General features: G+C 50.9%; 2 protein-coding genes across 10 annotated transcripts in view; one reads left to right on the forward strand and one right to left on the reverse strand.

The window, feature by feature from the left end:
* The window catches only part of SCAMP2 (secretory carrier membrane protein 2), a 21510-nt gene extending 13507 nt beyond the window's left edge, over positions 1–8003 (reverse strand). For both annotated transcript variants that reach the window (XM_082647133.1, XM_082647134.1), the window contains exon 1: positions 7855–8003. In XM_082647133.1, the coding sequence (XP_082503259.1) occupies positions 7855–7911 (57 nt within the window). In that variant the 5' untranslated portion in view covers positions 7912–8003. The remainder of the gene's footprint in view (positions 1–7854) is intronic.
* MPI (mannose phosphate isomerase) lies at positions 7796–20554 on the forward strand. Of its 8 annotated transcripts, none has more exons than XM_082647128.1 (8): positions 12760–12882; positions 13291–13418; positions 14755–14955; positions 15691–15832; positions 16178–16360; positions 18073–18246; positions 19172–19380; positions 19718–20553. In XM_082647128.1, the coding sequence occupies exons 2-8, from the start codon at positions 13335–13337 to the stop codon at positions 19934–19936; spliced, it is 1212 nt and encodes a 403-aa protein (XP_082503254.1). In that variant the 5' UTR covers positions 12760–12882; positions 13291–13334; the 3' UTR covers positions 19937–20553. The 8 variants fall into 8 exon arrangements, with proteins under 8 accessions (XP_082503258.1, XP_082503254.1, XP_082503253.1 ...); XM_082647127.1 differs by having other exon boundaries at positions 12766–12882; positions 14739–14955; positions 19718–20554; XM_082647126.1 differs by having other exon boundaries at positions 12770–12806; positions 14739–14955; positions 19718–20554.
* The last annotated feature ends 424 nt before the right edge of the window (positions 20555–20978 follow it).

Raw genomic sequence — 20978 nt, forward strand, 5'->3', positions numbered from 1 at the left:
TCTCTGAGCCCAATTTTGAATCCAAGTCTGTCTGTCTCCAAAGACACAAGTGGTAAACCTGAGTGGGCAGTGCGTCCCCAAAGCCTGGCTTGGGGGCTGACCAACGGAAGGTGTTCAGTCAACGTGGGGTCGAGGGATGCTGACAAGGGCACCGTGAGTGACTGGGACGACTGCTTCTGCTCGGCTCTTTATTCCCAGACTTCAGAGCAGTCTTTCCTGGCGAACACCCCTGCTAGGACACAGGCAGAGAATCTTGCAAGTAAGGACCACACTGACTGGCCTGAATGAGGACCCTCAGATTTTACTCCAAGTCACAAGTAAGAAGTCAACAGCAGCAACCTTCCTTCCCACTCACCCAGCATCAGCTGGCTCACAAGTGGGTCAAGTAGTTATTTAAAAGCATGGTGAGAGCTAAGTTTCAACTACAAAGAAGTAACCTGACACTCCCTCAGTGCCCAAAGGACTCAAACTGGTTAATGCCCTTTACTGAATTTATAACAAACAGAATGCTCCTGATCTCAGTTCTTTTCACTCAGCAAGCAGTCACAAACAGTGTGAGGGACACATCAAGAGGAAAAGGACGCGGCTATTGCCCTTCTGGAGACCAAAATCTGGTAGCTGAGACACGTGCACACAGCACGGGAGTAAAAACAGGAGGGGAGGGGAGGGGAGGGGAGGGGAGGGGAGGGGAGGGGAGGGGAGGGGAGAGGAGGCCCAGGCGGGCTTGGAGAAAGGCACAGTTCCAAGAGGAGGGGAGGAAGGGGAGCAAAGGCCCAGTCAGAAAGCTCAGGCCACCACAGCTGCAGGGCAAAGGAACACTCCGTGGAGCTGGGGTGTGAGGGACTCAGAAAAAGACGCAGCACAGCTAGGCTGCAACTCTGCCGGGCAAGGGCCTTGAAAAACACACTTGCTTTCACTAGTTTGGCAACCCCTTTCCATGCGTCTCCCAGGTCCTGGCTGTGCTCGAGTTTACTGTGACTCTTCCTTGCTTTCCCACCCTACACTCCACCCAGGCTCCCAATGTGAGATTTATTTCAGGCTCCAAATAAATACATTAAATAAATACCTCATGGACTAAAAGAAACTCGGCCACTTTCTCTGGGAGGCAGAGAGTCACCAATACTTTGGAACCTCTGTGAAGTCCTATTTGCGTTAGCGACAAGGCTGTGTGTCATAGAACAAGAAGGGGCAGTCATCGCCAGATCGGCTGGCTGGGTCCCAGGTGTACAAAGAGCCACAGTTAACCTTGGTACTCTCTGAGCCAGAGCCTGAGAAGCCATCCAAAGGAAACATGAGGAAAATACGTAAAAATCTGTAGCTGCAAATGTATTCATTGCACCAGTATTTACAACAGGGGAAAAAAAGCAGGGAACGACTTAAATATCCAGTGACAGCGAGCACAAGTACATTTTGGTGCACATCCCCTCAATGGCCTAAACAGACACTAAAAATCACAGCTATGAACACAGGGCAGCAATAGAGAAAAGGCTTGGTTATATGAATATCAAATGACAATTCTGTCAGAAGTACTCATATAGAAAATACATCAAAATAACAACGGTTATAAAAGACTGGTAGAAATATGGATGATTTACTTTGTTTTACCAATTTTCTATAACGTGATTATGTTATGTTTATGTTAAACACACACGTACACCACGTACACACTTATTTTTAAAAAGAGAGCCTGAGAACCCACCAAATAAGCAACATGCACCTTGGGGCCTCCCTCCCTGCCACAGCAGTGATGTACAGAAGCACCCAAAAAAGTGAGTCTAAGTCCCCGGCCTGGCGTTGAGGCCCTCCCTGACCTGGCACCAGCTCTCCTCTCGGCACAGCCTGTCCTCAATCAAACGGAGCCCCCGCCATCTCCTTCCACCTCGGTCTGTTTACTCCCTACACAAACCATTCCACACCAGCACAGGGCAAGGGCACAAAGAAAAAGCCTTGGTTCCTGCCCCCAAGAAGCAAATAGCACAGAGAACACAACAGAAGCCAGGGCAAGAAGTGACAGCACGTTATCAGTGCTGAACAAGGTGCGGGCAAGTGCAATAGGCTCGCAGAGGAGGGAGTGAGGAAGCTGTCTGGAGACTCAGGGAAGGCTTCACTGAGGTGGCATCTGAACTGGATCTTGAAAGAGGAAAGAAATTTAGCAAGCACTAAAGAGGAAGAGAAGAACAGCATTTGCAAAGACACAGCATCTTTAAAAAGAGCTTGCGTGTGTTCAGGGAGAAGATTCTGGAGGCAGTGGGGCGAAGTGCGTATATACAGAGAGGAGCACCAGGGACCCAGCCTGCAGAAGAGGTCAGGCCATACTGCAGGAGTTCAGACTTCACCCTGTGGGCAACGTGGACAACTAGAGATTGTGAGCAGTGATCACCTCTGCCAGCAGTGAGGAGAGTGTGATGTGTAGGGAAGGAGGATGGTGGGAAGACTGGCTGGGACACAAGAATCCACGTGGGTGATAATAAGGCCTGAACTAAGGGATGACTCTGGAGATGGAGAAGAGGGTACAGGCTCCAGAGACCCTTCTCAGGTAGGTGGCACAGGCTCGGCCACTCCCTGGGATGGTCGAGGTATGGAGTTACTGCAGGACAAGACAAGACGGGGAGAGGAGGGGAGGGGAGGGGAGCGGGAGGGGGAGGGGAGGGGAGGGGGAGGGGAGGGGAGGGGGAGGGGAGGGGGAGGGGAGGGGAGGGGGAGGGGAGGGGGAGGGGAGGGGAGGGGAGGGGAGGGGAGGCGGCCACTGAACAAGGCGGTCACGGGAGAAAAGGAACAGGATTTTCAGGAGCAGGTGTGTGGGAGTGGGGAGAGGATCTGAGAAGGTACTGAGTCACACTGGAGAGACGTGTAAAATGTATCTCGGGACTTCCCTGGTGGCGCAGTGGTTAAGAATCCACCTGCCAATGCAGGGGACACGGGTTTGAGCCCTGGTCCGGGAAGATCCCACATGCTGCGGAGCAACTAAGCCCATGCGCCACAACTACTGAGCCCACGTGCCACAAATACTGAAGCCCGCGCACCTAGAAGCCACCGCAACAAGAAGCCCACGCACTGCAATGAAGAGTAGTCCCTGCTCACCGCAACTAGAGAAAGCCAGCACGCAAAAACAAAGACCCAACACAGACAAAAAATAAATAAAATTAATTAATTAATTAATTAATTTTTAAAAATGCATCTGGGTAGAATGGGTAAAAATGTCCAGGTGAGAGTTGGAAGTACTGGTTTGAAGCTCAGGAGAATGGTGAGGGCTAGAGTTCTAGATCTGGGACCGCTGGTATGCAGATGCTATTCTGAAGCCATAAAAGTGGAAAGACTTACTTGGAAAGGTATACAGCGAGAACAAAGTCAAGGACAGAACTCCAGGACACCTTTAAAGGTATGAGACAGGAAGAGAAAACAGGCGGAAGGAGGTGAGAGTTACCAGTGTAAAGAGGCCAAGGACAGAGAGAATTTCAAGAGAGACTGGCCAAATGAGCTTGCGCATCACAAGCAGCAGGCATATCGTGGGCCCATGGCTCCCAGAGAGACCACAGGATCCAAGAGTGAGGAGGCGCCTGGGACTGCGGGGGTGACAGTGCGTGGAAGCGACTTGAAGTTCTTGGCGCTCCTTCACCTGAGATACCCTCTCTTGCCATATGCCAGGCTTTCTGCTCTCAGCTCAAGCCCTTCCTACCACGGGACTCTGCCTCGTTCCTCCTCAGATCCCTCACAGATCCTTTTGGCAAGTTTTGACTGCCCTTTACGCACCACGGCATGCTGTCATGAACAGCGAGCATTTCTTAGCTCTCCTGCCAGATTACAAGCTCTGACAGGCCATGTGCCCATTTATCTTGGTCACCTGCACAGGATCTTGGAGCAGCAGTGGCTCAGTGATGTGCAAAAACATGTCAGCATCTCAAAGGAGCACTGCTGGACGGGTCACACCTTGCTAATTAAATGTGCATGGCACTCTTTTCTTGAAGAAGCAGCAGGTACCCCTTGTTTGTCCTGGTTAAATATTACCATTTCTCTGAACCCAGGATCATCCTACACCAAGTGGCTCCAAAGAAAACTTAATAGCGTAGGGTCAAAGTTCAGCTGTGTCTCTGGCCAAGTGCTTTCGAACACCCAGCCTGGCTCCAGGCACCAACCATAAAGTCAGGGACACCGCCCTCACCCCCCCACCCCCATCTGGGCAGCTGTCTGGGGACAGTTAAACTACATGAACCTTGCCATTTTCAAATTTCTCGAGACAATGCTCCTGTTCCACAGGAAAGTTCTACCAGGTCTAACTGGTGGTTTTGAGAATTCCCAAAGGTACAGTCAAGCTGGAGCCCACCCTCTCTGGGAAGTGACAAAGCCCTCAGTGTCTGTGCAGGGAACTTCATGTAACTCTGTTCACACCCAAATCACGTTTCTGCCACCACTTTCTCCTCCCACAGGAGAGAAACGTTTTAAATCCTTGGAAGCAGCCACACCACTGAGATTATCTTTTAACTGCAAGGAGGCAACGTGTGAAAGTGATATGGTGTGATTTGGCAACTCATGAACGCTGAAAGGCTTTCTCTGTTCAGCACCACCAGCTAGTCCACTCCCCCTCCTTGAGATCAATGCCGACTGCCTGGGGTAACCTGGCAGATACGCCAAGTAGGAAAGCAGCCCAGGCATTTGCCTGGGTGAGCTGCTTGTTAGTGGACTGCTGAAAAAGAAAACGGGGAGTACAATGCCTACCTGTAGCCCTCAACCTCTTCATCACCCAAGACTTTCTGAGAAAATTTTGGCAACAGACATGCTGGAAAGAAGGACCTGCATACCCAGATGGTACAAAGCAGATGTGCCATAATTCACAGAGGGATTAGGCAGTGCCAGTGGAGGTTGGGAAATCAGCCACACTTGGCTTGCAGTTTCCTGCTTCCTCCTAGGAGTTTGGTAAAACCTCTTCTGCACTCTTGTGACAATTTTCCACTCACAGTGTTACTGTGCAGGAAGTTTTCTAATAATCCCACTGTAACTATACACAAGGAGGGGATCATAAAAACCTATGCCCACAGTTTGGGGTGTGGATGAGAGTAGGGTATACCTAAAGAACATTTATAAGGAAGTCAGCTTAAAGGCGCACCAGGAGCTTCAGGGGATATTACAAGAGTTAGCAGAAAAAGGATTCCGTGGCTGAATAACTCTGAGAAAGGCTGGGTCAAACAAAGTTGAGCAAATATCTTTATTGTAGGATTTCTTGGAGCCTTTAACAAACTAAAAAGCCTGGTCAAGTTTCAAGAAAAATGATTCCTAAACGTACTGGACCACAGAACCCTGAGCACCTTTCAGGACTGGTATTACTCAGAACACATGATGCATTAAAGTACCATCTTAAAAAAGCACAATACAATCCATATTATTCCAGCCCCACCCACTGAACAACAACAAAAAAGCTTACCTAATATTAATTTGTTGGACTAAGTAACACCAAGGCAGTTTAAAACTTTTAAAACAGCACTGTCCTGAGAATGAGACCTGGATCTGAGTCCCTTCCTGCTTCAAATTAGCTGGTGACTCTGGTATGTCCCATCCTCCCTGGGTTCTTGGTTTCCTCATCTCTAAACTAAAGGGTTAGAAGAGATTTCTGAGGATGTCCCAGCTCTAAAAGTCAACCATGGACTCCAAACACTAAGTACATTTTTGTAACCCACCATGGAGGAAAACAAAAAGGCTCTGCTCTGAGGGCCGGCTAGGTGTGACAGTTTCTGAGCCTATCTCCTCTCCACCTGCTCTCTCCTGAGCTCTGTGCCAACACCCTAGGTAAATGAAGCTGGGTTCACACCCAGTCACCCAAGGGCTACACCCTCCCAATGTCCCAGCTCTGGCCGTCAGGGAAGCAGACACTACCATCACAAGGAGAGGGAGGGCAGCTTTCCAGGAGAAGGAGATCTGGGGCCTCACACCCTAATCTCCTTCTCCCCACACAGCTGTGCGCCAAGAGGGAAAACCCAGCCCAGGGCAGGAGGAGCAGAATCGCAGCCAGCCAGCTCTCTTCTTCCCACACAGGCTTCCCCTCCAGATGTTGCTCTTTACAGGACCACAGTTGCTTCCTGTCCTGCCATATCCTGGGGCTGCCTGATGGACAGACTGTCTTGCTTGAATGCAGAAGTTACTTCTACCACAGTTTGCACAATCATTTCTGGGGTTGGAGATACGGTTTAAGACTTTCAAGCTGCTATTTATACAGGGCAGAATTTAGGCCAACTATTTGTCCCACTGCTAGCACTGAAGACAAGCTCTCTGCATCTTTGGACAGCTGACTGCCTCTGTCAGATGGCAGCAGACATTTTATTTCTGATTCTGAGAGGACAAAAAAAAAAAAAAAGGAAGAAAGAAAAAGGCACATCATTACACAGCACACATACCAAAAGGCTACTAGATCCTTACTAAAACTCAAACTCCAGTAACATACAGCAGTTTTTATAACTAAAGCAAAACAGTTACCTGAAGACACTGGCAGAAGAAAAAAAAATGCAAATGTTCTTTCTTTACTGAAATAGAGATGACTGCATTACATAAGAGATAAAGTCCTCCAAATAGTTCTGTAAAGAAGCATTAAGCTACATGAGGAATGTTAGGAATTCCCTGAGGTTACAAAGCTATCAAAATTTGCCTTGAGGGCTCCCAGTGGCTAAGTCACCTTGAGACCAAGAAAGAGACAAAAAGTTTTTACTCTCAGACATTCATTCTAGTCTCCTTTGTTTGTTCTAACTCCTGAAGGGATTCAAGGTGGGAAAGCTCATGCTGTGAGTTGCAGGAAGGACCCCTCCAAGAACTTCCCCTACACCTGCAGGAAACTTACAGTTGCCAATGACCAAAATAAAGTACAAGCAGGATGAGTTCATGTGCCTGGTGACATCCTGACAAAGCAGAAAGCTCAGGGCTCATAAATCACCAGTCAGCACAAGCAAGCTTCCCTAGAACTGGTTTTGAGCAGACATGAAACAAGAGGCATAGGAACTGTGGAGCTAACAGGAGTCCCAATCCTTCATCATGGAAAAGAATAGCCTTGTGCTCTTAGCTCAAAGGCGGAAGAGTTTTGGCTTTAAATAGGAAGTCTCTTTCTTCCTCGGTCTATTGTTCAAAAGGTGAGGCCAGCTCATAGGTCAGTGCATCTCAACTACCCTGCCACCATACAGAGGGCCATCAGACCAACATTCATTGCACTTCAAGACCCTCTCCTCCCTCCCTAACCTGGGCTCTCACATCTAGCCAAAACCCAGTCCAAACTAGATCCATGGCCAAGGTGTAAAATTGTTATCAAGGCCGTATTTCAGCTTGGGTTACCAGCCTTCCTTTCCTGACAAATCTCAGGGGCTCTCCTATACCTTATAGACTAGTTGGCTGTGTGTATGTTGGGGGGGGGTCGTGTTCTTGGGATTTTCTCACATTTCTCCATCCCACTAGAGGGTTCCACCTCCTCATTATGTTGCTGTCACCCCCTCTCCTAAAGTGACTCAAGGCTGGTGTCTCTCCAAGACTGCGGGACATGGTAGCCACACATCCCCCTCAGGTGAAGTCCCTTCTCTCCCTGAAGCTGGGGGTCTCCCTGATCGTGTCTGCGCCAGTCCCCTTCCCCAGCAGTGTCCAGTTAGAGGGGCTACGTCCCGGGAGCTAGACAGTCCCACCTCTTCCCAGAGTACAGCACCCCGCCCCCTCCGCTAGTCCACCTGCTGCTAGTCCCGCCCCCCAGACGCTACGATAGGCCATCCCTCAAAGCCCCCTCTCCCATTGGGCAGACGGCCCGTCCCTCCTACGCCACGTCTCCCGGCTGTGGCGAAGAGGCCCGGGCGGCGGCCTTCGGCACTAGACAGCGCTGTAAGATGAGGGCTCTACCTGGAAGGGGTTTACGTCCACTGGGTCCGCGAAGGGGTTGGTGTCGAAAGACGACATGGCGGTCGGGGACCGACGGGGAAGCTCCGAGAGTGCTTCTGCCTCCGGGCACCCAGACCCAGCGGCGCTCTGCGTGTAGACCCTCCACTTCCGGGAGCGAGGCAGCCGTTCTAGCGCAGGCGCAGCGTCCTCTCAGAGAGGCGTGGTCATGTGACATCACAGAAGTCCGCTCCGCCCTCCTGCTCAGCCCACTGTGGAGCTGCGGGAGGGCGTTCCGCTTCCATCGGCTTTTTCGCTGTTCCTGTGCTTCAGGGGTTGGGGAGCCCCCGAGGGATTTGGGAGACTGAGGAGGGGCTGGAGCCGTTCCCAACTGCCTCTCGGTCAGATAGGTTCCAACATGGTATTGGGAACTCCCTAAGTGGAGTTGGAAACTTAACCCCTTTGCTTTCTTGGAGGGCAAGTTTGGGAAGCACGCACTGGTTCAGGCAGGGGACAGAAGTTCGAGCCAACGACGGGAGCGGGGAATGGAGTTCCTGACTCGAGAGGACTTCGCCAAGCTAGGAAACGGTTCTGGTGGTAGGGGCCGAGCAGAGAGGTTCTTTTCGGAAGAACCGACCGTGCAGCTGTCCCCCACACTAGCTGAGCCCTGCCTCTCTTAGGCCTTGCCCCCGGATGTCAAGTTTTATCGTTTTAGGGATGAGGATCCCTGAGCCCAGACAGGTTTAGGGCCTGAGCTGGGATTAACCTGGGCATCAAGCATTTATTAAGTGAATGAGGGAGTTCAGCAGTAGAGCCATCAAGCATGGGGGAGATGGCTGATTCACTCTCTGCAAACCCATGTTATTTATTCATATCTTTGTATATTTCTGCGGCCTCTGAATCCAGCCACTGTCATCCCTTACCCTGGACAAGTACAGGGCTGCTAATTGGTCTATTGTTGTTCATGTTGTAACTAGAGATCCATGCAAAGGGGGCAAAATTACTACGGAACTTTCTGTTTAAAATCCTTCAGTTATTTTCCATGAAGGCCCAAATTCCTCGTTTGGCCTCTAGGACTTGCAAGATCTGTGCCCCACCTATCAATCCTTCCCATTCCTTCTTGTGCCTACCCCACCACCACATCCCACACTGCTGTGCATTCTAGCTCTGCTAGTGGCTTTTCAGTTCCTCAAACTTCCCTTGTTCCTCCCTGCCTCAGGGCCTTTGTACTGGCCTTTCCCTCTTCCTGGTATGCTCCTAGCCCATGCCCTCCTCAACCCCTAGTTAACACCTGCTTATCTTTCAAATCTAGGCATACAGGCCCCTTGCTCAGGAGTGGTCTCTCTCCACCATAGATTAGAGCACTCTTCCCCCACAACATAAGCTCTTCTATTACCCCGTGCTTTTCCCTCATAATACCTATTGCAGGTTGTAATTACATGCTTGTAAAGGTGGTTATTTATGTCTGTCCCTCCCACCAGATTGTAATCTCCACAAGCGCAGAAGCAGCATCTGTTTTGCTCACTGTTGTATTTCTGGCACTAACATAGTACCAAGCAGATGATAAGCATTTAGTAAATATTTTACTATTTCCCTCATCCACTTTTCTTAGGGTCCAGCTCAAGATTTTTTCAGGAAATGTCCTGAAGTGGGGGAATGGTAGGGATCTATGTTTGTGTCCCCTTAGAAACTACTTACCCATAACCCCCCCCCCCATGGCTACCCCTTTTAGGGCAGTATAAGGAAAACCTCTCATGTTTCTCCTTTACTGGTCACACAGGACATTTCTGTGACCAGACATGTGGAGTCTTTTTCCCCACACTAATCAATTTTCTGATACCAGCTGGGTGTCATTCAATTTAGTCTGACACTATCTACCTGGAGTTAAGGTCAGATCCCACAAGTTAAGTAAGCACTCAGTCTCACAAGATTGCCTCCACTTCAGAGGCCAATTACAAGTCCGGGTGTCATGTCATCACCTGTACCTCTATAAACCTGGGTTCCCACTACCCCCTCCTTAGGTTCAATAATTTGCTAGAATGGCTTCCAGAACTCAGAGAAACACATTTACTGGCTTATTATATAATAAAGGAGATGATAAAGAATTCAGATGAATGGCCAGTTGAAGAGATACATAGGGTGAGGTCTGGGCTCTGAGCGCAGGAGCTTCTGTCCTTGTAGAGCTGGGGTTTGCCACCCTTCTGGTAAGGAGATGTGTTCAACGGGGAAGCTCTCTAAACCAGTAGTTCAGGTTTTTTTGTTTTTTTGGGGTTTTTTTGCGGTACGCGGGCCTCTCACTGTTGTGGCCTCTCTCCTTGTGGAGCACAGGCTCCGGACGCGCAGGCTCAGCGGCCATGGCTTACGGGCTTAACCGCTCCGTGGCATGTGGAATCTTCCCAGACCGGGGCACGAACCCATATCCCCTGCATCGGCAGGCAGACTCTCAACCACTGCGCCACCAGGGAAGCCCTCAGGTATTTTTATGGAGGCATCATCATGTAGGCTGTAGGCGTGATCAACTGTTAATTCGATCTCTCCCTTCTCTGTAAGATGGGAGGTGTGGCTGAAAGTTCCAAGCTTCTAATTGTGGCTTAGTCTTTCTAGTGACCAGCCCCCATCCTGATGCTATCCAGGAGGCCACCAACAGTTGTCTCATTAGGATAAAAGATGCTCTGATCACCCAGGAAATTCCAAGGGATTTAGGAGCTCCGTGTCAGGAACCAGGGTCAAAGACCAAGTATTAGAACAAAAGATGCCCCTAGTACTCTTACTGCTTAGGAAATTATAAAGGTTTTAGGAACTCTCGCCAGGAGCCAGTTATTCTATCACAGTATCACAGGCAACACACAGAGATCTTTGCTGTCTGCAGCCTGAGAGGAGAGCAGTCCACACAACATGAGGCTGTCCTGCCTCCTCCTTGTCTGCCCAGCCTCGTACATTGCTGGACTGTTGAAGAAAGAATGGAATTTGATATCACCAACATGAAGCTTGTCCACCCATCTATCTCTGAAGACCCCTGGGATCTGTCTACTTCCCTCTGAGAGAGACATCATACATTTATTCAGTCATTAACTTGTTCAACAAGGGAGGAGGTATAGCAGATTGGAACTCTATGCTCTTGGACCTGTTAACTCTCCAAGACCCATTTTTCTCATCTTGAAAATGGGGCTAATGACAGTACCTATCTCATAGGGTTGTCCTGAGAATTCTTGAAAAGGGCTAGCATAATCGTTAGTACATAACAAATAAATGTTAGCTGCTATTATTGCTTGAGCATCAGCTGGGCACTGGCAGAAATGAGAAGCTGAATTAGACGTATGGTCTAGAAGGAGAGAGAGGAAAGCAGATCATCGCTAGATAACAAAGTGTGATCAATTCTATTAGAGGTAGACAAGCAAGAGTTAAGGGTGAAAGGTTCTAGGTTCTCCAAACACCCTAGTTTCCCTTCTAGATATATTTTTCTGTGTGTAGGGAGGGTGGTAAGGGGTGGGGGCTCTGTCCCAACAATCTAAGTTCTTCCTTCCCTGTGCAGAGGTACTGTGAGGAAGGGACTCTAACTTGACTTCAGTGATGGTGATAGTGGGAGGTGCTCTAAGAACTCCCTATGCCTAGACTGATCCCTCATTCTTCTCCCAGAAGGTTCATATTGCTGGAGGAGTGGGGATGAGAGGAAGGAGAGGTATTCAAAGTTAGGAGGTATGTGAGATGTGCTGTTTGTATGGTTCATTTTCTTATTCCTTAGTGTATGGTGAAGCTTCCTTTGAAATGCAGGCTGATTTATCTGAGCCAGGGGACCATTAGGGAGGTCGATGTCCATAGCTGGGCAGAACATTGCAGAGAAAACAGTACCCCTCTTTCCCCTGGACATGTGTGGTAGAGGCCATGGGAATCAGTGTGGGAGGAAAGAGGAGGCAGAGTCAGGATTATAGGCCCTTACTCCAGGTTCCCTGGAGCTTTGGCTGCTATGCTCCTGGGCCTCTCCAGCTGGCTGCCCTCTTCCTGGGCTGTTGACTGAGGAGATCCGTATGTCAGAGCCTTTCTGTCCAGAATATAGCAAGATTACTCCACAGCCAAGGCCAAGCCCAGCCTTCACAATTCAGGACTCCTGGTGACTTCCCTTGACTTCTGTGTGACTTGTGAACAGCTCAGCTTGGAGGAGAAGCTAGGGTTCTGAGTCCTGCAGTACTTAGGGCAGGAAGAATCAGAGGAGCACCAAGCACTGACTGCCTTCCGGAGTCCCACATCATCCCATCTCACCCTCCAACAAGCCTGTCAGTCCAGCATTATTATCCCCATTTTACAGAGAAAGAAACTGAAACTCAGATTAAGGGCCTTGCATGTGACATTTGCCATCATCATCAAGCATTAGTGAGTTCCTGATTAGATCATAACAATTCTTTGCTCAAACCGGCTAATGAAAACCTGAAGTCGTGACAATAGCCTACGAAGTTCTGCCCATTGCCTTTCCTCTCTAACCACCTCACTTCCACCCTTCCTGCTCACTCTGCTCCAGCCACTCTGGCCTCTTTGCTATTTACTCCGTAAAATGACAGGCACATTTCCACGTTCCCACCTTAGGGCCTTTGTTTTTCCTTCACAAGAATGTAAGCTCTACAAAGGCAAGGTAATCATCATCTCGTTCTCGGATGTATCTCCAGCCCTCAGAACAGTCCGTGGCATTTACCAGGTTCTCAATAAATGTGTGCCTGGTGAATGAATGAATAAATGAATACTGAGACCTAAGATTGCGGGCTGGAAGCCTCTGGACTGGAGGGTATTCGTTCTGAGAGCTGGAGGGTGGGAGAGGGATTCAGAGTGCAGGGAGTGGCCACAACGGGCGCACGGGTCTCCGAAAAGGCTCTCGAGAAACTACATTTCCCATGAAGGTCTGGGGGCAGAGGGGCCGAGGGTGCTGCCGGGAAAAGTATACGTGCTAGAAGCCAGGGCTGGCGCCGCGAAGATGGCCGCTCAGAGAGGTGGGCTGTTGGCTGGGGCGCCAGCGAGCGTGGGGGTGGGTCGCGTCCTCGGACCCTTCCCGACTTGATATACCAGGTAGAACCCACCCGCGGGGCTCTGCGGAAAGATGGATGGGCGCCGGGCAGAGGAGGGGGCACCTGCGATGGGAATTGAGCCGTAATTGCAGCCCTCGAAGGAGGGTCTTGAGGGGAGAGGGCTGCGCGTGGGTTACTTCGAGACCCGGTGCGGTGGAAATAGATTCCTGCCACCCTCTCCCCGTCACCTTAACGCAACTATCTGCCTCACGTCGGCAGAATATCTTTACTGCCGGTCTTAGAGATGGGAACATCGAGGCCTGCAGAAGGGTCTCAACTAACAACCTACAAACCCCTCATTTGACTCTATCCCCCAGACAGATCCCTCAGCTAGGGTGTAGTTTCCCCGGGACAGGAGGGTCAGGCCTCAGGAGTGGAGTGGAAACTGACACTCTGTCTGTACCCCCAGTATTCCCACTTTCCTGTGTGGTGCAGCAGTATGCCTGGGGGAAGATGGGTTCCAACAGTGAAGTGGCTCGGCTGCTGGCTAGCAGTGACCCACTGGCCCAGATCTCAGAGGACAAACCATATGCAGAGGTGAGACCCGGGCTGTATTTTAGCCTACTTTACCAGCAGGTGGGACCAAGGTACTCCTCCACTCAAGGGGCCCCAGGCAAGTCATGTGAATCAGCTGGGAAGGGAAGACAGGAAAGAGAGAGGAGGCCTCCTTGGCTTTTGAGATCTGTGCAGGTTGATGAACCCACATGGTAGCACTAGAAGAAGTGAGGTTTTGTCATAATAGACTGGAATTTCCCAAGAACTGTCAGCACTTACTGACTTTTATTTTATTTTATTTATTTATTTATGGCTACATTGGGTCTTCATTGCTGCGCGGGCTTTCTCTAGTTGCAGTGAGTGGGGGCTACTCTTCGTTGTGGTGCACGGGCTTCTCATTTCGGTGGCTTCTCTTGTTGCGGAGCACGGGCTCTAGGCACGCGGGCTTCAGTAGTTGTGGCACAAGGGCTTCAGTAGTTGTAGCTCGCGGGCTCTAGAGCACAGGCTCAGTAGTTGTGGCGCACAGGCTTAGTTGCTCCGTGGCATGTGGGATCTTCCCGGACCAGGGATCGAACCCACATCCCCTGGATGGAGACGGATTCTTAACCACTGCACCACCAGGGAAGTCCCAGCGCTTACTGAATTTTAATTCAGCCCTCCTTGACAATTTACTTTGACTAAGTTTGACTTTTTTTTTTTTTTTTTTTTTTTGTGGTACGCGGGCCTCTCACTGTTGTGGCCTCTCCCGTTGCGGAGCACAGGCTCTGGACGCGCAGGCTCAGCAGCCATGGCTCATGGGCCCAGCCGCTCCCCGGCATGTGGGATCTTCCCGGACCTGGGCACGAACCCGTGTCCCCTGCATCGGCGGGCGGACTCTCAACCACTGCGCCACCAGGGAAGCCCAAGTTTGACATTTTTAATAACCTAAAATATATTTTTTTCCTGCCCATTTAGTAGAGAAAAAGCCAAAGCACAGGAAGGCTTAGCCTCTACTTCTGAGACTAGAATAAATGAATGTTAACCCCTCACAGAGCCACCTGAGAGTCAGAGCTTTTCAGTGACCTTGACAATGCAGGTTTCATTCTCCTCACTGGACAGATGGAGAAACTGATACCCAGAGACAGGAAATAACTAGCCCAAGCCTCCACAGCTGGTTGGAGGCAGAGCCTGGACTAGAGCTTGGGTCTCCTGACTCCTGGTGTTCTGGGTCTGCTGCCCTCATGTATGTCTGTGATGGTATGAGCATTTATACCCGGTCTTGGGAGTCCCATTTCAGAACTTGGCTGCCCTGTGGATAGCACAGGGTAACGGATTGGGGCAGGCCAGTGGGTGGTGCCAGCTTCTTCCTTTTTCCCTCCCAAGTTTCCTGTTTTTACAGCTGTGGATGGGGGCCCACCCCCGGGGAGATGCCAAGATCCTTGACAACAGCATCTTGCAGAAGACCCTAGGCCAGTGGATTGCTGAGAACCAGGACTGCTTGGGTTCGAAGGTCAAGGACACCTTTAATGGCAAGCTGCCCTTTCTCTTCAAAGTGCTCTCAGTCGAAACGGCCCTGTCTATCCAGGCACACCCTAACAAGGTACAGGATCAGGGTAGGGCACAGAGGTCAGGGTAGAGAAGAACTTATGTCAAGGCCCTCCCACAACATTTACTGCTGCTTTTACCCTGCCCATGCCAGGCTCCAGCCCCAAATTAAATCCAAGCCTTCAACTCCCAATTTAGCTCTGCCAAGCCAATTGCTGGTGACACATGTGGCAGCTAAGTTTAAGTGGACAGCTGACCAGCCTGTGCCAGGGGAGCTTCTCCACACTTGTTCCTGGGCTCCCCTCAGCTAACCCAGGACTATTCATATCTGCCATTTTTCCACCTGGCTCTCTCAAAGAGTTTACCTTCCAAGGCAGGGCAAGTACCCTAGCCATTGCCTCAGCTCCACTCCCATGTCTTTCTGCACAAGCCTGTGAGTCACAGCCTAAGCATTTGTGTGTCCAAACTCCTCATTTCTAGATGAGCAAAGTAAGACCCAGAGAAGAGAGGGATTTACCCAAAGTCACACAGCTTGTTAGTGTCAGAGCTTGGCTTGGTGTTTGGGTTTCCTGACCTCTTAAAGCCTGCCCCACCTCTCCCCCACAGTTGGTCCACATGCCTGCCTTGGGTTGGCTGAGCCCTGAGTTTCTGAATTATGCCTTGACTGGGCTCAGTGCCAGAGGTAGGAAGCTGACTGGGGAGTGTTGAGAGCAAGGTCTGGGTGAGACTGGTGTCTTCCTAGATGATGGCTGCACCTTAACCATTCTCCTCTTCCCTGGCCATCCCACAGGAGCTGGCAGAGAAGCTGCACCTCCAGGCTCCACAGCACTACCCCGATGCCAACCATAAGCCAGAGATGGCCATTGCCCTCACCCCCTTCCAGGGCTTATGTGGCTTCCGGCCAGTTGAGGAGATTGTGACCTTTCTGACAAGTAAGGTTGGGCAAAATGCTGAGAGCATGCATATTGGCCTAGGATGCATGGGCAGCCCAGGGCAGAGCTGGAACAGTGGCAGAGAACAGAGGCTGAATGTCACAGGAACTGAGGGGCTGGTTGGCCTCATGAATTCTTGACACTCCGAGGGCAGGCCCGTGAGACCAGGCTCAGGTGTGATTGCTGAGGGTTGGTGGTGAGCAGTCGCTTTTCACTGCAAAGCTTGCATAGCATTGCCTGGCTCCTTGGTTAGGGATGAGATGGGGAGGCCTCCTCCAGCTTCCCACGTTTGCCCGTTCCATCTTTACCATTCCTGATATGGGCCCCGGCCTGACCTTCCTGCAGAGGTGCCCGAGTTCCAGTTTCTAATTGGAGATAATGCAGCAACACAGCTGAAGCAGAGCCTGAGCCATGACTCCCAGGCTGTGGCCTCTGCTCTGCAGAGCTGTTTCTCCCACCTGATGAAGAGCGAGAAGAAGGTAGTGGCGGAGCAGCTCAACCTGTTGGTGAAGCGGATCTCCCAGCAAGGTAGGTGTCTCAGGCCTGGGTGCAATGCTCCGTCCTGGGCCTCTGGCACAGACACTAGGCTGTGGGGATAGGGTTCTCAACCCCTTTGTTCAAGTACAGCACCAACACGGGCCGACTTAGATGGCCTGTTAGTGACTTAGCATTTCTTTCCCAGTCTTTGTGGAACAAGGCCCTAGGTTGAGTGCTGCTTCTAGCTGCTATCCATGGAGTGTTTTATACTTTGGGGCTAGAGAGCAGGAAGGAGATGAAGGGATCCTCTCTCTCCTCCAAAGGCCTGAAGTCCAGAGCTCTCAACCAGTAGATCTTTCCTTAAATACCTGCTCTGTGCCCAACCTTGTGCTAACTAAGGAGAGTTCAGGAAATGACTGTGATGGGTATGGTTGTGTCACCTTTGGGTTGGAGAGTCAATACAAGCAGTGAAAAACAAGGCAGAGTGGACTCTTCTGCTGGGAGCATATATGGCACATGTGCTGAGGCCCCAGCTCCTTTTCCAGGCAAGCCCAGAGCTCTTCTGGTTCTGATTCTCCCCATTTCCCCTACTACCTTTGACCCACAGGGAACTATTTATTTTACCCAAGCATATCCTACGTTTTGTTTTGTTTTGTTTTTTGCTGTCTTCTCTGCTTGCATGCCTCTCCCTTTAGGGCTTCTTGCACTCACAGTAGAGCTGATTACTTCTGCTCAGAGCTCCCATAGCACCCTGTTCATACGTCAGGTATAGCCCTTAACACCTGTGTGTAGATATCATCACATGCACACCTGTTAAAACTGGAGTTTTCTCTAGGCCAGGGACCTGTCTCCTTGACCTTCGTGTGTCCCCACAGTGCTTAGCACAGAGTAGGCATTCAGCACGTGTCTGTATGAAGACTCGAAACAACCCTCTAATCCAGACCAACTGGTCTCTTCATTGTGGCACTGACACACTCTGCTTTTACTTAGAGACACCCTCCCCCTTCTCTCCACAGTCAAGGAAGCCCAGCTCACCACCCTCCCCTCCTCCCCCCAGTTCCCACTGCCACCACTCTTGATCAGGCTGAGCTCATCTCCCCTGCTCAGCCTCCAGGACACATTTTAGCCCTTGGTTGCATCCTGCCTCATGCTGTCTGGGGTGACCAACCATGTCAGTTTGCCTGGGACTGAGTGATTTTCAGTGTTAAGGGAAAGGCCTGGGCTAACTGGGACAGTTGGTCACCCCACATGGAACCCTTGGGTTATCTCCTAACTAGATTTTAAACTCCTAGAGCAGAGGTTATCAACCAGGGGACACTGACAGTCTGGAGACATTTTTGGTTGTCAAACCCAGGTTTGGGGTGCCAGTGGTATCTCGTGGGTGGAGGCCAGGGATGCTACTGAACATTCTGCAATGCACAGGACAGTCCCCACAACAAAGAATTACCTGTCCCCAAATGTCAATAATGCTGAGGTTGAGAAACACTGTCTAAAAGGACTACACTCTAGCCCTTTTAGTGCCTAGTAGAGTGGTGGGCATATGACTATATAGATAGTCAAAATGGGGAAAATGGCCATCTGTGTAGGCTGGAATATCAAGGAAGGCTGGCCCCCAAAGGGTGCGGGATGTGACGAGGAGAATATGCCCACCAGTTTCTGGATTCCTTGGGTAGGATCTTCTCTAGGACTCTCCTTGGCCAGGGTGGGGCTATGAACACCACTGAGGGTTCATAAGTGACCTTGGGGTGCTCTGTGACCCTCAGTGGCTGCTGGAAACAACATGGAGGACATCTATGGGGAACTCTTGCTGCAGCTGCACCAGCAGTACCCAGGTGATATCGGATGCTTTGCCATCTACTTCCTGAACCTGCTTACCCTGAAGCCGGGGGAGGCCATGTTTCTGGAGGCCAACGTGCCCCATGCCTACCTGAAAGGAGGTGAGCCGCATTTCAGCAGTGAGCCCCACTGCCATCCGCCTCAGGCCTTGTTTCACCATCTGGACAAAACAGGAGGGGGTGGTCGAGGAGACCACTTTTAAAGTCCCATCCAGCTCTGACCTCCCAAGGTTCCTGGGGTCAGCAGGGAAGTGACCAATAGGGATGATGAATGCCAGCTTGAGTTGGACAACTGCTTGGATCCTCACACCACCCCTGTGAGGTCATGATGCTCTCATGTTAAGACCTGTCAATATGTGTGGGAACCACAGTTTGAATCCAGGCTATATTGGATCAAGGCCGTTGTTCTCTTCCCTGCCTTCACATGTCTGTCCTGTCTTTGCAGAGATTTTATGTTAAAAAACACATTTCCGGGCTTCCCTGGTGGCGCAGTGGTTGAGAGTCCGCCTGCTGATGCAGGGAACACGGGTTTGTGCCCCGGTCCGGGAAGATCCCACATGCCGCGGAGCGGCTGAACCCGTGAGCCATGGCCGCTGAGCCTGCGCGTCCGGAGCCTGTGCTCCACAACGGGAGAGGCCACAACAGGGAGAGGCCCGCATACCGCAAAAAAACCAAAAAACCAAAAAACCCAAAAAAACACATTGCCACAGAACGGTGTCACATTTTGAGTATTGGCCATTTATCTACTCGTGGACAGGATTCTGTGGTAGAAGGGGAAATTATAAAATCTCTAGAGGGTTGGGGCTCCTCCAGGGGATAAACGTGACTCCCCTTGACAATGGTGGGTGACGTGTCACCTGTTTTGGTATCTGTTATCTCAGCCCATTCTCACAGAAGACGCAATTCACATATTTTTATCTAATTCTACAGAGAGCTCATGGCACTCAAGTTAGAAGGCCCTGCCCTGGAGAGCCAAATTCCAAGGCATCCTTCATTAGCTTACCACATGACAACTGTCTGTCCCCAGACTGCGTGGAGTGCATGGCATGTTCGGACAACACGGTGCGTGCTGGCCTGACACCCAAGTTCATCGATGTGCCAACTTTGTGTGAAATGCTCAGCTATATCCCCAGCCCCAGCCAGGACAGGCTTTTCCCTCCAGCATGGAGTCAGGAAGACCCCTACCTCTCTATCTATGATCCCCCTGTGCCAGACTTCACCGTTATGAAGATGGAGGTGAGTGAGGGCTGTGGTGTGTGTTTTTTTGTGTGTGTGTGTGTGGTGGGTGTTTTTTGTGTGGCATGAAGAACACTGGCAAGGGCCACAATGTGGAGTATACCTGGGGCTGGGTTTCCTTTCTACCAAGCTCGCGTGATAGGAGAATGGCCACAGGGCCTGTCTGTGGCTCTCTGCACCAGGGACCAGACAAGGGCCTCCGTGCTGACAAAAGCCCGAGCCATGGGGGAGAAGGTGGCAGAGCTCTCCCTCTAACTGTCCTTGGGGTTGTCCTGGGACCCCTGTGAGCTAACAGCAGCTCAAAACCTGCTCCATCTTGCTGTTTCTTTCTGCCCAGGTGCCTGGCTCCGTCACTGAATATAGGGTCTTGGCGCTGGACTCTGCAAGTATCCTCCTGATGGTGCAGGGGACAGTGACAGCCAGCACCCGCACAGCCCAGGCCACAATCTCCCTGAAGCGTGGCGGGGTGCTCTTCATTGGGGCCAATGAGAGTGTCTCACTGAAGCTCACGCTGCCTACGGACCTGCTGATGTTCCGTGCCTGCTGCCTGCTGTAGAGGCCACAGCCTTCCTGGCTCTTCTCTGCCAGTCACCCTACATCCTGGCCAGCCTCACCTCCTCAGGCCCAGCCCAAATCCCTTCCCTGTTCCGGGCTCTTTGGGTATACCCTGAAAGAGCTGGGGTAGAAGAGCTTGAAGTCAGTGACTCCTGAGCAGGCCTAGGCTGAACCGTCTTCTTCCTGGTAGGAGGGGCCCACGTGAGAACTGAGGGCTGATACTCCCCTTGTATTCTTGCCACCCTTGAGCCAGGCTCTCCTCGATGCACGAAGCTGCAGCTGTTCCAGCCTATAGCATTAGGCAGGGTGGTGAAATCTATGATTAGCTCAATATCAGTCACGGCAAGATAGGTAATTAATTTGGAAGAACAGGGTTCTGGCCCCGGGACTGCCCATTTCCTCAGTGCAGAGAAGGAGGGAAAAGGGTAGTCCTGTGGACTAATGTTGCTGTGTCAAAGCAATTAAAGATCACCTGTGTTGAGGCCTGTGGGCTAAAGAGTACTCAGCCTTTGCCATTCCAGTCCCTGAAGCGGGCTGAAAGAGCCCTCCCTGGATGTTATCCAGTTTTTGCTTTATTCCTGTTTCAGACAGCTTCCTGAGGTAGGCAGGCTAGACTCCAGTGGCCTTTTAAAGGAAGGTGTGGGAGAGATAGCCTGCTGTAGCTTCAGCTGCAGAGCTTGCAGGCAAACCTTGGGCCCTCCAGCCCTGCACACAGTGGAATATGGGTCTAAAGGCATTGTCAGTGCAGAGGTTCTTCTCTCCAGTGCTTTAGTTGGCTTTAGGGCAGGGATCATCAGGCTAAGGCCAGCAGGCTGGATCTGGCCACGCCCTTTCATTTACATACTGTCCAGCTCCATTCAGGCTACAATGGCAAAGTTGAGTGGGTGCACCGAACTGTATGGCCTGCAAAGCCAAATGTACTGACTGGCCCTTCACAAAGGTTGTCAATCACTTCTCTAGAGCACATTAAGTCACTGTAGATACAGGGACTAAAGGACAGGACAATCTAATTAGTGTTGTGAAGAGAAATCAAGCTACTTTTT

This window comes from Grampus griseus, assembly GCF_964374135.1.
Source record: "Grampus griseus genome assembly, chromosome: 2".
Classification (NCBI taxonomy): domain Eukaryota; kingdom Metazoa; phylum Chordata; class Mammalia; order Artiodactyla; family Delphinidae; genus Grampus; species Grampus griseus.

What these genes read in the sequence shown, in the direction of transcription:
- MPI (XM_082647125.1), top strand. An exon ending in GATTGTGACCTTTCTGACAA is followed by an intron (nt 15,833 to 16,177) that starts GTAAGGTTGGGC and finishes ACCTTCCTGCAG; the next exon opens with AGGTGCCCGAGTTCCAGTTT. An exon ending in CCATGCCTACCTGAAAGGAG is followed by an intron (nt 18,247 to 19,171) that starts GTGAGCCGCATT and finishes GTCTGTCCCCAG; the next exon opens with ACTGCGTGGAGTGCATGGCA.